The sequence below is a fragment of the Octopus bimaculoides genome, chromosome 4, assembly GCF_046866305.1.
Source record: "Octopus bimaculoides isolate indiv1 chromosome 4, ASM4686630v1, whole genome shotgun sequence".
NCBI classification, from domain to species: Eukaryota; Metazoa; Mollusca; class Cephalopoda; order Octopoda; family Octopodidae; genus Octopus; species Octopus bimaculoides.
In genome coordinates, this window is record NC_142931.1 from 116,781,234 (window position 1) to 116,798,140 (window position 16,907).

The following is a 16,907-nucleotide window of genomic DNA, read 5'->3' on the forward strand; positions in this document are numbered from 1 at the left end:
TAAAATTTCATCCCCATTCACATCTCCCTCAAACTCCAATGGTATGAAATGGCTTCTATTAAGAACCCGAGGACCATCACTACATTCCTCTTAAGCCATAAAGCTAACTAAAACAATAAGTTTTCCTGAGCCTGATTGATTACAAACAATAACAACTTACAGTTCTTTTGACAAGAAGAATGTGTTTGGTCTTTACATGAAGTTTTATCGTTATTCTTCTGTACCATCATATTAAGTTCCAGTGCATAGTTTGCAGTAGCAATTACAACATCTTCCTGTAAGAAATAAATAATAATCCGTGTTAGTAATTAACATATTCTTGAATGAAAATATAATTTTTAAAATTTTGTTTCATTGTATTTATTTATATACATATATTTTCACTACAATCCCTAGAAAACCCAAGTTTTGTGAGTGGATTTAGTAGAAAGAAACTGAAAGACGTTCTCTCTCTCTTTCTTTCTCTCTCTCTCTTTCTTTCTCTCTCTCTCTTTATATATATATATAAACTAGGCAATGTATCGTGTGTGTAAATGTATATGTATGTATATATGTCTGTATGTGTATGCATGTGTATGTATGTATATGTGTGTGTATGTGTATGTATGTGTATGTGTGTGTATGGATGCGTGTATGGAGGGATGAAGGACAGACAGAGACATACACGGATACACACACCCAACAAGCTTCTTTCAGTTTCTGTTTAACGAATTCACTCACAAGGATTTAGTCTGCCCAAGGCCACAATAGTAGACACTTGCCAAAAGTTCCAGGCAGTGGGACTGAACCTGGAACCATGTGGTTGCAAAGCAAGTATTTCCTAATAGTTTTCTTAATTTCTGTACTGTCATTGTCATTTTAATGACAACTTTTTCCATGCCTGTGTGGATGAGACAGAATTTGTTGAAGTGGATTTTCTAATCAGACGATCTTCTTATGGCTAACCTTAACTTGTTTCCAAACAAGAAAATATTTCCCCATGAACAGACATGTTTTCATAGAAGATTGAAAATGAATGGGCATCACTTGTATAATGATGACATTTGTTTCATAAATAGTATATGATGCAAAGCGCTCATGCATACGCGCACACACAGACACACACATAAAGGGCTCTTTTTAGCTTCCATCTACCAAATCCACTCTAAATGCTTTGGTGAATCTGAGTTTCGATAAGACATTTGTCCAAGGTGTTATGCAGTGAGACTGAACCCAAAACCACATGATTAGGAAGGTAAACTTCTTAATCACACAACCATGGCTGCATTCATCATCATCATCATCAAACATTTATTTTCCATACTGGCTTTGGTTGGATGATTTGACAGGAGCTGGCAAAGTAAAGGACTGCACCAAACTCCATTGTCTGTGGCATGGTTTTTATAGCAGGATGCCCTTCCTAACACCAACCACTTTACAGATTGGACTGGGTACTTTCCATGTGGCACTAGCACTGACAAGGTCTGCTTAGGCATAGTTTTTACAGCTGGATGAATTTTCTAATGCCAACCACTTTACAGATAGGAACTGGGTACTTTCCATGTGGCACCAGCATTGATGAGGTCTTGTTAGGTATAGATTTTACAGTTTGATGGATTTCCTAATACCAACCACTTTACAGAATGGACTGAGTGCTTTTCAGGTGGCACCAACACTGGCAAAGCTTGCACATTGACTGTTTTCATTCCCAGAAGAAAACAAGAGTAGGAAGTAAAGTTAGAACATAAAACAGAGAAAGTAAACAAAGCCTATGGCCTGTGCTTACCAGTGTAGGTTTGGGTAATGAGTCATTTTTGGGTAAATATTCTCTTAGTTTGGTTATGAGATTCTGTAATTCCAAATTGCCAAGTTCTTGGTTTTCCTGAAAATATAAGAATATGAAAACAAAATTGTAATATATAGACACTCACATGCTATATATATATATATATATATATATATATATATATTATATTATATATATATATATGTATGTATACATATATATATATTATACATTTAAGTTATGTAAGTGTGGTTATGCTGGAGTGCAACCATGTGCACGCATATGCCCTTGCATGCCCACAAACACACACGTATTTAATGTAATTCATTGAAACTGAATCCTCATTACACAAGGCAAATCTTATGCTTCAGCAATTTTCAAGCAAGTGAATGTTTATCTTGCAACTTGAGTTTCATGCCACTGTGATCATTAGGTGAGAACTCACCTGAAGATAGCAAAACCATATACTCTAACTCTACAACATCTATTGAGCATTTCTTTCTCATCTAGTCAACATCATTTGATTTTTGCACATGCGTGCGCATATGTATGTGTGTGTGAAAGTATGTATGTATATTTGTGTATATATGTATAAATATATGCAAGTGCATATGTATATATATATATATATATATATATATATATATATATATATACTAGGTGCAGAAAGAGAGAGAGAGAGAGAGAGAGAGAGAGACTTGTGAGTTATTTATTGATCACATTAGTAATAGTTACATGGAAAACATACCCAGTATACTTTGTTAAGTGGTTGGCATTGAAAAAGGGTATCTATCTATAGAAACCATGCCAAAAACAAACTGAGTACAATGCACCCCACCAACTTGGATACTGTCAAACTGCCCAATCCATATTGGTATAGAACATAGACATTAAGTAGCAGTGGCAGCAGTGGTGGTGGTGGTGGTGGTGGTGGTGGTGGTGGTGGTGGTGGTGGTGGTGGCAGTGATGATGATGATGATGAGAGATAAGAGAAACTGAAGTTGAAAATGCACTTAATTACCTTATTTTTTAATACATATTATGTTCTGCTCTAAACATGAATCAACATTTTATTATTTTTCTTTTTCGTAAGTTGGTTTAAGGTAAACAAAACAGAAGGCTGATGGTTTTAATCCAGATACTTACATCAATAGGAACATTCCAACAGTTATTCAGTATTTCTTCAAATTTTTCTGGAAAAAAAAAAATTGTTTTGGTCACATTATGCAAGCAAGGTTGCGAGGTTAGGAAGTTTACTTTATAATCATTGTGGAGTAATATTCCTAACAAAAAGGAAAATCAACAGACTTGAAGGTATAGAATAACTCACAAAGGAAATCATGAAAAGGACTGACACAGGGTATAAAGTACCTGGACATACTGTGATGGAAGAAAATAATGAAAAAGACCTTAATGCCGGATTATCTCCAAAGACTTATGCAGGAGGAGGAGGAGGAGGAGGATTGGCCCGGATGCAATACCAGGCAGTGGCTCTCACAGTTTCTGATCTTAACAGATTGGAAGTGTTAATGGTAAATTTTGATCCTTTCACCCACATGATTTTTCACTAAGGGAAAAAAACTCGGATTTTGTGCATAGAATCAAGTACCCTGACTTCCTAATATGCTGCAAACCCTTTATTTTTGGCTGGAATCATTGGAATTTTTTTTTTTTTTCGTTGAATGAATTCCGGTGACCTAATATGCCACAAAATCTTTTTGGTTTGGAAAACGGGGTGGGGTGGGGTGAAGTGGAAGCCTTTGAAATTTCTGCAGGTACATTTGCTGTGTTTTTTGCCTTGTGGCCCTTTTTTTCTCCTCCCCACTTTTTGTGTGGATACGGTTTGGTCATTGTTTTTGTTGTTTTGTTTTTCTTTTTGCCCTTTTTTCCTTCTTTTGGATGGTGTTTTCCACTGTTTATCCTGGTCAGACTTGCTGCATGTCATATCTGACCATATGAAATCAGGAAGTGACATGTCCTATCTTAAAGTTGAGAGGTAACTGGAAGAATCCATTGTTGCTATGGTGAGAATTGGTGTTGAAGTGGCTGTTGTTGTCGGCAGTTTTTCTGTTGTTTTTGTTGATGTTGCTTTGTGGCCATTGCTGGTGGGTTCCTTGATGCTGGGAGAAGGATGAGGGAGTCTCTTCCCTTTCTCCTTCAATGCTAGGCAGAAGGTTCTTAAGTGTGAAGTCAGAAGGAAGATGTGACACCTGGCCTTCCTCCCCGGATAGAATGATGCTACCTGAGAAATCTAACTGATCTGGGATGGCATCTACATTTTTAACTGTTTTGGATGAGGAGTTCTATCTCCATCCGCAACCAGTTCTCTTTTTTGGTCTGGTAGACTTTGAAGATTTTTGTGTTTCCTTCAATGTCTCTACCATGACAGCAGTTGTTAACCTAGGAACTGCTATCTCTGATGGCATCCGTGGGACTTGCATTCTTGCTAGTCTCTGGCCACAGTAGTAAGAGACTAACAAGAGATCCTCACTTTTCAAGTGTTTTTGAAAGTGAAATTTTGCCTCTTCCTTTATTTCAAATCTCACTTTCACTGTTCCATAACCCTTCCTCTTTGGATTTTTCTTCTAGGCTCCAAATGGAACCTAATGCTTTTTTTGGACTTGAGCCTCAGTGGTTCTTTCCACTCTTTTCAACTTTAATTATGGTATTTAATTATGGTATTTTGAATGGTGTGTCAATCAGGATGTTGAGTTTGACAGTTTGTTCATCTTACCCTCCCAGCCATCTTTCCTTCTTGATCTCTTCCTCAGAGTAGTTCACTCTTTGGAAAGAGGACTTAGTGGCACTAGTGAAAAAGAGACTGGTGTTTGTCATTGCCTTTGTACTGGTTTGTTGGTCTGTGCTCGTCATTGCTACTTTCGTTGCTGTTGTTGTTGCTCATATCTTTCTCAGAGGTTAGTCTTTGCTGTGTTGATACTGACTGACATTTGTAATCTGAACCATGAATAACTTCAATTTGTTAAAATTTTTATCATAATTATTGTTATTGGCTTCAACATTTTTTATTGTTTGTTTCACTTCAAATTGGGTGTTGTTGTTGTTGTTACTAGTTGTTGTTGATGGTAGTGGTTTGAAAGATTACTTTGTTGAAATATTGTTTCGTGAATATTTATAACATCACTGTTGTTGAAAACTGCCTTGTTGTCTGTTTTTTTTTCCAATGCGGCGACATAGCACATCATGTTCGCTACATTCTGATGACACTCCTCACACTTTTCTTCTCTCCCAGACACCAGCCTCACCACATCAATTTTTTTTTTCCTCCGTGGATAGAGAAAATGAAAATTTCCGTAACAGAAACAAAATTAAATTGAGATATCCCCAAGACTGGGGGACAACACAGAAAAAGAAACTCACCAGTTGGTAGACCACAACTCTTTTTCCATGATGGTATAAATTCCAAAACTGGATGCAAAATTTATCTGTGGTTTTGTTGACAAAAATTACAGAGGCAAGGTAAAGCCTGGCTTACCAGGCTGATGCAATAATAGTAGTAGTAGTAGTAGTAGTAGTAGTAGTAGTAGTAGTAGTAGTAGTAATAGTAATAACAACAACAATAATAGTAATTGCTGCTGCTGCTGCTGCTACTGCTGCTACTACTACTACTACTACTACTACTAGCTGAACCCGTGAAAAATTCACGGAAAACATAAGCATCTGTAAATTGTGTGCTGGTGCCATGAGAAATGTTTCTATATTGTGGCAGTTACAGAATATAGAAAGAAGTGTAAAATTGATAACTACATAATCCAAAATATCCGAGTTACACAACCCATAAACAGAATTACTATTTAGCCTAAAAATACATCGTACATATTCAAAGAACCTTCTTGATATAGTGGTATGGAATGTTCTTCTAGTATTCTTTTATTCATTTACTTGTTTCAGTCATTTGATGGTGGTCCATGCTGAAGCACCACCCTTTAGTCAAAGAAATTGACCCTGGACTTAATCCTTGTAAGCCTGGTGCTTATTATATTAGTCTCTTCTGCCGAACAGCTAAATTACAGGGACGCAAACACACCAAATCAGTAGTCAAACAATGGTGATGCGGGGACAAACACAGACACAATCACACATACATAAAAATATAATATACAGGCATACCTCAACTCAAGACGTTTCGATCTAAGTCGTTTTCGATTATATGTCGGTTTTCAAAAATAATATATGGAAAAATAAAAATCAAGTTAAGTCATTTTACTCAACTTTACATCTGTCAGCCACAAATATTGGAATTGTAAAATCACTAGAAAACCATTAAAAGCACATAAAATCATGTTACTGTACAATAAATGAGAATAAAAGCATATAAAATCATATTAAAATACATACAGTAAATGTTAAGATACACATCATAAAGTACTGTAGCTTAGTGAATGAAATCATGAAACCAGCTGTGTTGTCTTATTTATCGGTCTTTCAGAGCTCATGTTGCACTGTAGTACTAATATCTACCGTTAGGCGTCTTTGTCACTCGTGATGCCTGCGATTGTTTTGAATTCAGATTTGTTTACGTCTGTTTATCAGCTACTTTCTCATTTTTATTCATTTATGACTGTATTTTTTGCCCCTATTGCTCCTAAGAAAATTCATAGTGAAAGTGTTAAGCGTTATGCTATAACGCTGGAAGATAAACTGGCTATGATGAAATGCCATAAAAAAAGGTGAAAAAGTGGTAGCAATTGCACAATCTTTTGGGATGAGTCAGACAACTGTATTGATTATTTTACATTATAAAGACAAGATTTTAGCACGTGTCAAATCTGAAGCCCCAGGGATGAAGAATACTGTCATGAATAAGAAAAGAGGCAAAATCTTTGAAGAAATGGAAAGCCTTCTTTCTCTTTAGATTGTTAGGTTGAATCGTCAGCATGCTACTATTAGTCAAGAAATCATTCAAGAGAAAGTGTTGTCTTTGTTTGAGAACCTGAAGAAAAAAATATCCAGATGAGAAAGATGTAAAATTCAAGGCAAGTCAAGGATGGTTCATGAGATTTAAGGAGCAAAGAAGTTATCACTCTATTAGGAAGCAAGGTAAAAGTGCATGAGCTGACGAACAAGCAGCAGCGAAATTTCCTAATGCATTAAAGAAAATCATCGAAGAAAACGGGTTTCTTCTCGAACAGATTTTTAACATAGATGAAACTGGATTGTATAGGAAAAAATTGCCAGACCGATCATTCATTTCCAAGGAGGAGAAAACTACTCCAGGCTATTAGGTCTCAAAAGAACATGTCACCATTATGTTGGGAGGTAATTGTGCAGGAGATTTTAAATTAAAGCCATTGCTTGTGTATCATGCACACAACCCCGAGCCCTAAAGAACATACCTAAGGCATCTCTCCCTCTAATATGGATAGCTAATTCAAAAGCATGGGTTACTGCTGTTGTTTTTGAAGATTGGTTCTTCAATCATTTTATCCTAGCAGAAGAGAAGTACTGTAAGGAGAAGGGAATTCCTTTTAAGGTTTTACTTATCTTAGGTAATGTTCCTGGCCACCCCGCAAAACATCATAGATATTTGCCCCAACGTTACTGTTGTATACTGTCCCCCGAACACCATGTCTCTTCTGCAACCAATGGATCGGGGAATAATTGCTATCTTCAAGCGTTACTATATGAAGCATTTATACTGAATCTCCCTGAGAACTACGTTGACAATATGCATGTCTGTGGAGTACCCAGCCACTTGCAAGTTAATTTTATTGTGTGGTAATGAAAAGTGAAAGTGACATCCAATGTTTTGCTGTCTGTATCTATGTATCAACTTTTCTTTGGGTCTATGTATCTATTGTCTCTCACTTTCTTTCTTTCTCTTTCACTCTCTCACTTCCTCTCTGCCCTCTCTCAAGCTTTGTCACTCCTTCCTTTGAAGTAAATGTGACACACACGACAGGTACATACAAAAACAACAAGCTGGCATATTATTATTATTGATGATAATAATAATAATAATAATAATAATAATAATATTGCCACAATTGGCCTAGACACCTACCTGAAAAACTCTGAGGACTGGATGTTAAAACTTGTCTCAAAACATGAAAACAAGAAAGCACCATACTCAGTAACAAAATAGGCAAAGGAATATCTAAGTGAATTCCAATTGCAACAAATTCAAGAATTAGACGAACTAGAAACACCTGCAGAAAAAGCTAAGCACATTAAAACCTGTGCTAAAACTGCTGCCTTAGATATTCTTACTGATAAATGGCAAGAAAAGCCTCTCAATGGCAAATACCCAAAGACAGTAAATAATGCCGATGTTGATAAAGCCCTTACCCATCAATGGCTAATAGCTTCTGGCTTAAAATCAGAAACAGAAGAGTTTATTATAGCAGCCCAAGATCAACGCCTACCAACAAGGAACTACCAGGCCAACATATTAATGAACGGCAGTAGCCCAACATGTCGTGTATGTAAACAACAAAATGAAACCATTGATCATGTTGTCTCCATGTGCAATTTCCTTGCGCCTACAGAGTATCTCAACAGGCACGATATATTCACTGGATAATTTGCATAAACCTGGATTTGCCAAATGATAAAAACTGGTGGGAAAACAAACCACCTCCAGTGCTTGAATATGATCACATCTCACTCCTCAAGAACTTTACCATTCAAACTGACAGAAAGATAGATGCAAATTGACTGTCCCAATCGATATAAACGTATCTGTCAAGACCTACCAAAAATTGAGCAAGTATAAAAATCTTGAAAGAGAAATTAGCAAAATGTGGAACCTGAAGACTAAAACAATACCTGTTGTCATAGGTGTCCTAGCAATGATAGCAAAAGGGGCTGATTGCTACCTAGCTCAGATACCAGGAAACCCCAAAATGGTAGAAATTAAAAAGAACTGCCCATATGCTACGTAAAATACTGTCTATGTGATCTCAAATTTTAAAACAAACACATAATTTTCTTATGGTTTCTTAAACATTCTCTAGAACAAGGCACCCTAGGCATAACACCAATATGAACTTCTAACATTGTCTCTTCAGGTCTCTGGGTGAGACTTGGAGCCAACTTGTAAAATGCAAAGCAAAATTCAAACATAAAATAATAATAATAATAATAATAATAATCCTTTCTACTATAGGCACAAGGCCTGAAATCTTAGTGGGAGGGGGTTAATCAATTTTCTTGGAGGGGGAGTTGGGGCTTGTTGATTACATTGACCCCAATGCTCGACTGGTACTAATTTTATCGAGCCTGAAAGGATGAAAGGGTAACTTGACCATGACGAAATTTAAATGTAAATCCAAAAAAAAAAAAAAAGGGGGCCACTAAGTATTTTGTCTGGGATGCTTACGATTCTGCCTTGATATAATAAAAATGAAAATGCCAACTATCCAGCTTCTATCTTAAAATGAACCATTACAAACATTTAATTTAATTTCTATAGTCAAATATTTTATAACCATTAATCAATTGTGCATTTTCTAAAATTAATCTTTATAAATATTCATATATAGCTAGACTTTAATTAAACTAGTAGATATGTAAATAAAATGGAAAAAAAAAACCACTAATTCTTTTCTGTATGTTAAATATTCAATATAAAAGCCATGTTGAATCTGAACTTAATTAAAAGAAATGCAATTTTCTGAAGAAAAACAATCTATATTTCTTGCATTGTTTCTGATTCAGGCACAAAGCAAGACATTTTTAAGGGAAGGGTTACTCAATACCATCAAATCCCAGTACTTGACTGGTACTTTATTTAAACAACCCTGAAAGGCAAAGTTGACCATGTAAGACTCAGAATACCACAAGACTCTGATATTGACTCAGAATACCACAAAATCATTTTCTCCAATACTTGACAGCAAAATGGCAGAATCATTAGAGCATCAAACAAAATACTTTACAGTACTTCTTCCAACCCTTTCTGTTTTGGATTCAATTCCTACTGGGGTCAACTTTGCCTTTATCTTTTCAGGGTTGATAAAATAAAGTACACATAGGCACAGGTGTGGCTGTGTAATAAGCTTGCTTCCCAACCACATTGTTTTGGGTTCAGTCCCACTGCATGACACCTTGAGCAACTGTCTTCTATAGTAACTTCAGGTTGACCAAAGCCTTTGTGAGTGGATTTGGTAAACAGAAACTAAAAGAAGTCCATTGTGTGTGTGTGTTAGTCCCTCATCACCACTTGACAACTGGTACTAGTGTATTTATCTCCTCATAACTTAGTGGTTCAGCAAAAGCAACTGCTTCTGCAATATTGAAAATGCTTTCTTTTTTTTTTTTTTTTTTTCAAAATGTTTTTATTTGTTCAGAAATAGTTTACTACTTACTATCCGGATAGCAGCTAATAAAGTAGGGGGTATTCATTATACAGTAGACCTGTTTAAATATTTACAGTACTCCTTTAATTGACATAATAAATATATTAAGAAAAAAATTCTTAGCCATAGTTATTTCACATTAATATCATGGTAAGTTTACTGTGTGCGTGTGCATATGTATGCATACCTACTCTTTTACTTGTTTGTCACTCTCTCTTGATATAACGTAGTGCAAATCAGTCAGGAGACAAGTGCGTCTTGTCTATACTTCTTTATACCCTTGTTTTTACACTTTTCCTATTGTAAACTTCCTTTCTCTCCATATATATATTTACCTCTCTTTTACTCTTTTACTTGTTTCAGTCATTTGACTGCGGCCATGCTGGAGCACCGCCTTTAGTCGAGCAAATCGACCCCAGGTTTTATTCTTTGGAAGCCTAGTACTTATTCTATCGGTCTTTTTGCCGAACCGCTAAGTTATGGGGACGTAAACACACCACCATCGGTTGTCAAGCGATGGTGGGGGGACAAACACAGACACACAAACATATATATACATATATATGACAGGCTTCTTTCAGTTTCCGTCTACCAAGTCCACTCACAAGGCTTTGGTCAGCCCAAGGCTATAGTAGAAGACACTTGCCCAAGGTGCCACGCAATGGGACTGAACCTGGAACCATGTGGTTGGTAAGCAAGCTACTTACCACACAGCCACTCCTGCACTTATCTATAATATCTACATATATCTATATATACACACACACACACACATATATTGAATTTTACTGAAATTAAATCTATAGATTTTAGCAGACATCAGAAATTGCTTAAATTGTATTGAGCCCATAGAAAAGATTAAAAAAAAAAAAAACACTATAAATACAGCGATAACTTGCATGCGGTGTGTGTGTGTGTGTGTGTGTGCTTGTGCATGTATGATTTTAAATATACATATACAAATACAAAACAGACACAAGCATGGCTGTATGGTTAAGATATTAGCTTCTTAACCATGTAGTTTCAGGTTCAGTCTCAACTGCATTGCACTACGATTAAGTGTTTTCTACTATAGCCCCCAGACCAACCAAAGTTGTTTGAGTGAATTTGGCAGAAGGAAACTGAAATAAGTTTGTCATTATATATGGCTGGATGCATCGGCCTAGGAACAGAGGATGCAGAGAATGCAAACACACCCTCTAAAATTTTTGTAGGGTGCAAAATCAAAATCTGCACCCCTACTTACTTTTCTCAAGTTAAGAAAACTGAATAAAAAGGGATCTATAAAAAGTAGTTCAAAGTTAGGTTTCTTCACAATGAACAAAATAGAATAAAACTAGACTGTTACATGGTGAGTCAGTAATGTAAATTGGAAGGAATGTCTCCTATATGTAATGTGTTCAAGTTGTAACATGTGTAGTTAGCATTTTTAGAAGGCAATTCATAGAAAGAATCCATTTTCAGTAATTTCTTATAGGCATGAATAAAGAATATTCAGAAGGCAAGTTTATAAAATAAAAACAATGAAATTTATTCAGTAGTGTAATGAGTGCTAGCAAGTGGTAACAAGGATTAATCTTGCATATGAATGAGAACCAAATATATGTGTATGCAAGACAGGAAAACCGCATAACTTACTATATACACTGAGGTTTTTATATGAAACAGAGTGGAAGCTGATATTAATCAAATGAGTTGACCTCTCTTTAAGTGATTTCTTAAAGAAGCATGAATAAAGAATATTCAGAAGGCAAGTTTATAAAACAAAAACATTGAAATTTATTCAGTGATGTGACATGTTGAAGAAAGCAATGTTGCTTCTACGCCATCAGATCCACAACTAGTTTGAAACTGCTACTTCGCTGTACACACACGCATGCACAAGAAGTAAATGGAATGGATTTAGTTTAATCGAAAATGAGAAGAACAATGCAAAAATACCAAGAACAATGAAGAACAGTAACATTAAAAAAAAAACCAATTATCACATTCTAAATAGAAAATATTGACATACTTTCTGTCAAAGCTTTTACATTTTCTTTTTGAGGTTTTCTCGAGCTTTCTTTTGTGACTTGATGGCAGAGAGAAAGAGTCCCTTGTTGCTGGAATGATTTATGAGAATTTGGCAAATCAACAGAGTTAGTTTGCTGATAAGGACTTTCTGTGGTGTCAAGAAGGCCAGCTCCACTTTGAGAGTGCAGATTCTGACTTGGTGAATGAAACTTCTTCATCAACACATCATTAAATAATGGCTGAATGTTCTTTACATCATGTTTTTCAGATTCTTCTTTTATTTCAAAAGGATGAGGAGAAACTAAAGTCTTCTTTGATGAATTCTGATTACCTTTAATAAAATCTGAAGAAATTTTAGAAGATCCTGTGTAAAGAAAGCTTTGGTTTGTATTTGAAGACTTTCTCTTCAAGTTTGTAAATTCTGCACCCGATATCAATTGATGTTTGGAAAATGTCTTTGAGACGTCTACTTCAATAACATCACCGGGAAAATATTCCCTTTTCACATGTTTGATTACTGTCAGAGGACTGTCATCTGTTTGGTGAGAAGATAAGCATTCTTTGGTGTTATACTTTTCAAAATTTTCAATTGAATTTGTCACAAAAGTGTGTTTGTAAAAGTTTTCATTTGTAGGTTGCATGGGAAAAGACATGCGACTACTTTTTGTTATTTCACCTGGAGCCTTTACATGGGAATTTTCAAAGGATAATTGAGGAGACTGAATTTCTAGCAAATGAATGTTGTCCATATTCAAGATATGACTACAGTTGGAACCTTTTTCAGTTTTGCATTCATTCTGTAAATGACAAACAGTACCTGAGCAATCACTGTTATGCAATGAACTGCTACTATTATTATTTCTATTATTATTATTATTATTATTATTATTATTATTATTGTTATTATTATTGTTATTAATATTAATATTATTATTGTTATTATTATTATTATTATTATTATTATTATTATTATTATTATTATCATTAAAAATAGAATCATTCTTTACATCAATATTTTTTATGTCTCCAAACGGAAATTTAACTGTTGGTGACTGAGTCCTCCTAGTCGCATGTTGAGATTCCCACGATTGCTTGGGAGATGTAAGATTTTCAGGAAAAAGCCAAACTGGGTCTACTACACTGTCTTTGGAACAATCCAAATGATAACTGCATGGAAAAAGTTTTTTCTCAGATTTAAGATTCTCTTTCGGCAATCCATGAAAGTCTTGAAGAAAATAATTTCTAGGTTTTACGTCTTCATTAAGAGTATTATCAAAATTCAAGTTGGGTGACACAAATTCTTTGATTCTGAAGGTATCTGATGACCATTTAGGCATAAATGTAATGCTACTATCTATAGATTCTTCATTCATCTTTGTACTGCTTCAATACCAAAGGACAAACCTGCAATGATAAAACAATTGCAAAATTAATATTGGTTTCAAATTTTGGCACAAGGTCAACAAATTTGGGGGATGGGGTAAGTCAATTACATTGAGCCCAATATTCAACTGGTACTTATTTTATTGACCCCGAAAAGACAAAAGGCAAAACCAATCTCAGTGGAAGTTAAACTCAGATCAAAGAACAACAAAATGCCAAAAAGCATTTTGACTGGAATGCTAACAATTCTGCAAACTTGCTGCCTTATATTTACTGAATATTAATTTAGTAAATAAGGCAAAGTACCACAAAACAACCATAATGATGCTGCAGTTTCAGTTTAAGGTTATTTCACTTCAATCATTTCAATCACCAGCCATGTTCTTCACTAATACTGCTAAACACACTGGAAAAAGTATGAGCATCACTGCATTACATTTCCTAACCTAAAGACACGAGATTGCACCTTGAAAGATATCCTTCAAAGCACAACTCCAGACAAGGTTGTTCATGGAAGACCAGCAGTCGCCCATGCATATCAGCCTCCCCATCTCCATGCCACTGATGTTATCCAAGGGAAAGGCAAAGGCTGATACAGCTTGGCACCAATGATGTCACAAGTCATTTCTAGAGCTGACTGAACAAGAGCAACATGAAATAAAGTGTCTTGCTCAAGAACACGACACACGGCCCAGTTCGGGAATTGAACTTTACCTCATGATTTTAGATTTTATGTATTTTACTTCAAATCAACTTCATATTTATTTAACGTTTTTGTTACCATATTTCTTGTAACAAAAGCCAGTGTTTACAACATAAATTAACACAAAATTTTGGGGTGAGGCTTTAATTTAAATCTCTTTTGTTACTACATTTCTGTTACACTGTTTTTGCTTCGATCAACTTTGAAAATAATGAAGAATTTTGTAAAATAACTGTTATTATTTAGCTGATCTAAGGCGGCAAGCTTGCAGAATCGTTAGCATGCTGGACAAAATGCTTAGCAGTATTTTGTCTGCCTTCACATTCTGAGTTCAAATGTTGCTGGGGTCGACTTTGTCTTTCATACTTTCAAGGTTGATAAATTAAGTACTAATAGAACACAGGAGTCGATGTAACAAGAACACAGGAGTCGACTTGTTTCCTCCCCAAAAATTTCAGGCCTTGTGCCTACAGTAGAAAGGATTATTAGCTGGTGTATGGAACATAAATGAAGATGAAATTTTGATGGAAGATTTTACCCTTTTGTTACCATATCTCTATTGAAATACACTGTCTCTGTTTCAATCAATTTTAAGATAATGAAGAATTTAGTAAAATAATTCTGTCATTATTTAGCTGGTTTTTGGAAGACAAATGAAATTTTGATGGACAGTTTTAATTTAGATCACTTTAAAATGGCAGGTTTGTATCACCGGTGATTTGCATGAAATGGATCTAATACAGAACAGGCCAATACAGGCTCATTCCATTTAGGCATAATCAATCATGGTGATAGTGGGGGGGGGGGAAGTGGTAAGTGGGTGGGGGGTGGCAGCTACCCTAACAAAATATCTTGAATATGACAATTTATCTTTCACTTGTTTGAGTCATTGGACTGCAGCCACACTAGGGCACCGGTCTGAAGAGTTATGGTCAAAAACAATCACACTCAGGACTTATTTTAAAGTCTGGTACTTAATCTATCGGTCACTTTTGCTGAATCATTAAATTACTGGGATGTACACCAACACTGGTTGAAAAGTGGGGGATGGGGGCAAAAAGACACAAAAGACAGACAACACACACACACAGGCTTGCCTCCCAACCATATAGTTCTGGGTTTAGTTCCACTTGTTTCTTATCTTTATTTTCCTAAAATTTTCGTTGCGTCTTGCAACCTTGGAAAACGGATATTAAACGATTATGATGTATGTATGACAGGCTTCTTTCGGTTTCCATCTACAAAATACACTCACAAAGCTTTGGTTGACCCAAAGACATTTTTTCAAGGTACCACACAGTGGGACTGAACCCAGAGCCACGTGGTTGGAAAGCAAGCTTCTTACCACACAACCACGCTTTTATGTATGTATATGTGCACATTTGTATTTTCCCTTATTCTGAGATCATGCAATGTTTGTAAACAAGCTTCACAATCATAGAAGCAATGTCGTTCATTTCCAAGTCTTCCATGAAAAGACATGCCTGGCCATGAAAATATTACCCAACTTGGAAACAGGTATGCGTTGGTGACAGGAAGGGCATCTCACCATAGAAAATCTACCTCAACAAATTCCTTCCAACTCATGCACACATGGAAAAGAGGCTGGAAAATGATGATAACGATAATAATGATGGTCTGCATGTCTCACCTTACTTAAGATAAAGATAAAGCTAACATAATTTTCTTTCTTTTTTTAGCTACCTTCTAATTTAAAACATTAATTCTCCTCATGTCGGTATCTTTTTCATGTTTATGATATTATGTCTGCCTATTTTGATTTAAGACTTAGTGATATAAATATCAACAAAGATAATAGTAAACTACTCCAATCTTCTCACAATATGTATGATCTGATATTCTTTTTTTTTTTTTTGCCTTAATTTGGGTTTTGTTATTTTCATTGAAATGCATAATACACAATATAAAATGCAATTATCTTCCTTTTTTTTTTTTTTTATCAGACAGTTTTTATTCTTAGTTCTTAGTTTAGCTCGTGGCTGACATAAGAAAATTATTTCGTTCAAACATAGGAACCATTAATTATTAAATTTTATTTTGTTTTCATTAACAATACATTCTTTATTTTACTTGAAAATATGGCAAAACCCAGACAGACAATTTATGTATCACACCATCTCACCAACACCAAATGTGAAAATTATCAGATTCCAAAGCTAATATATACAACAAATATTACTTTTTAACCTTATAACTTAGTACTAACATGCTATCTTTAAAGATAGTGTTTAGGCAGTGACATGTCTTTTATATATAGCAACTGAGTAGCTAGTCATTGCCAAGCAATTTTCACAATAGAATGCCTTTATTTCAATTTTTTTTTATTCCATGTTAGACCATATCTTCCCCAACGGATTGACCTCTTGATCAAGATGGATTTATGCCTTATTTGGGGCTATTTATGTCTCAATAAACGAAGTTTTTGCTTTTAGCACTTGGTACATAGATGTAAAAAAATTTTCTTCCTATTCTTGAACGTCCAATGTAAAGCTGACCATGGGTGATGCAGAACTCTTCAAGATGTAAACTGGCAACCAAAAATATTTGCTCTTGTGACTTGATGGTTATGCCAAATCTAAGACTCACTGGAAATTGAAGTCATTTGAATTGGAATGGGACATCATGCTCAGAGTCCATGCAACAGAGGATCTTGTGCACTTACTAAATGTCTCCAAAGCTTGGGTGTCTCTGAGACCATGCAGTA

The 16,907-nt window shown here is 35.3% G+C and overlaps 1 protein-coding gene across 1 annotated transcript in view; it reads right to left on the reverse strand.

Moving 5' to 3' along the window:
- Window positions 1-12,948, reverse strand: part of LOC106873601 (uncharacterized) — a 30,128-nt gene extending 17,180 nt beyond the window's left edge. The window contains exons 1-4 of the mRNA XM_089351222.1: window positions 12,098-12,948; window positions 2,912-2,958; window positions 1,766-1,861; window positions 161-275 (exon numbers count right to left, since the gene is read on the reverse strand). Of these exons, the coding sequence (XP_089207348.1) occupies window positions 161-275; window positions 1,766-1,861; window positions 2,912-2,958; window positions 12,098-12,845 (1,006 nt within the window). The 5' untranslated portion in view covers window positions 12,846-12,948. The remainder of the gene's footprint in view (window positions 1-160; window positions 276-1,765; window positions 1,862-2,911; window positions 2,959-12,097) is intronic.
- Between the last annotated feature and the right edge of the window lie 3,959 nt (window positions 12,949-16,907).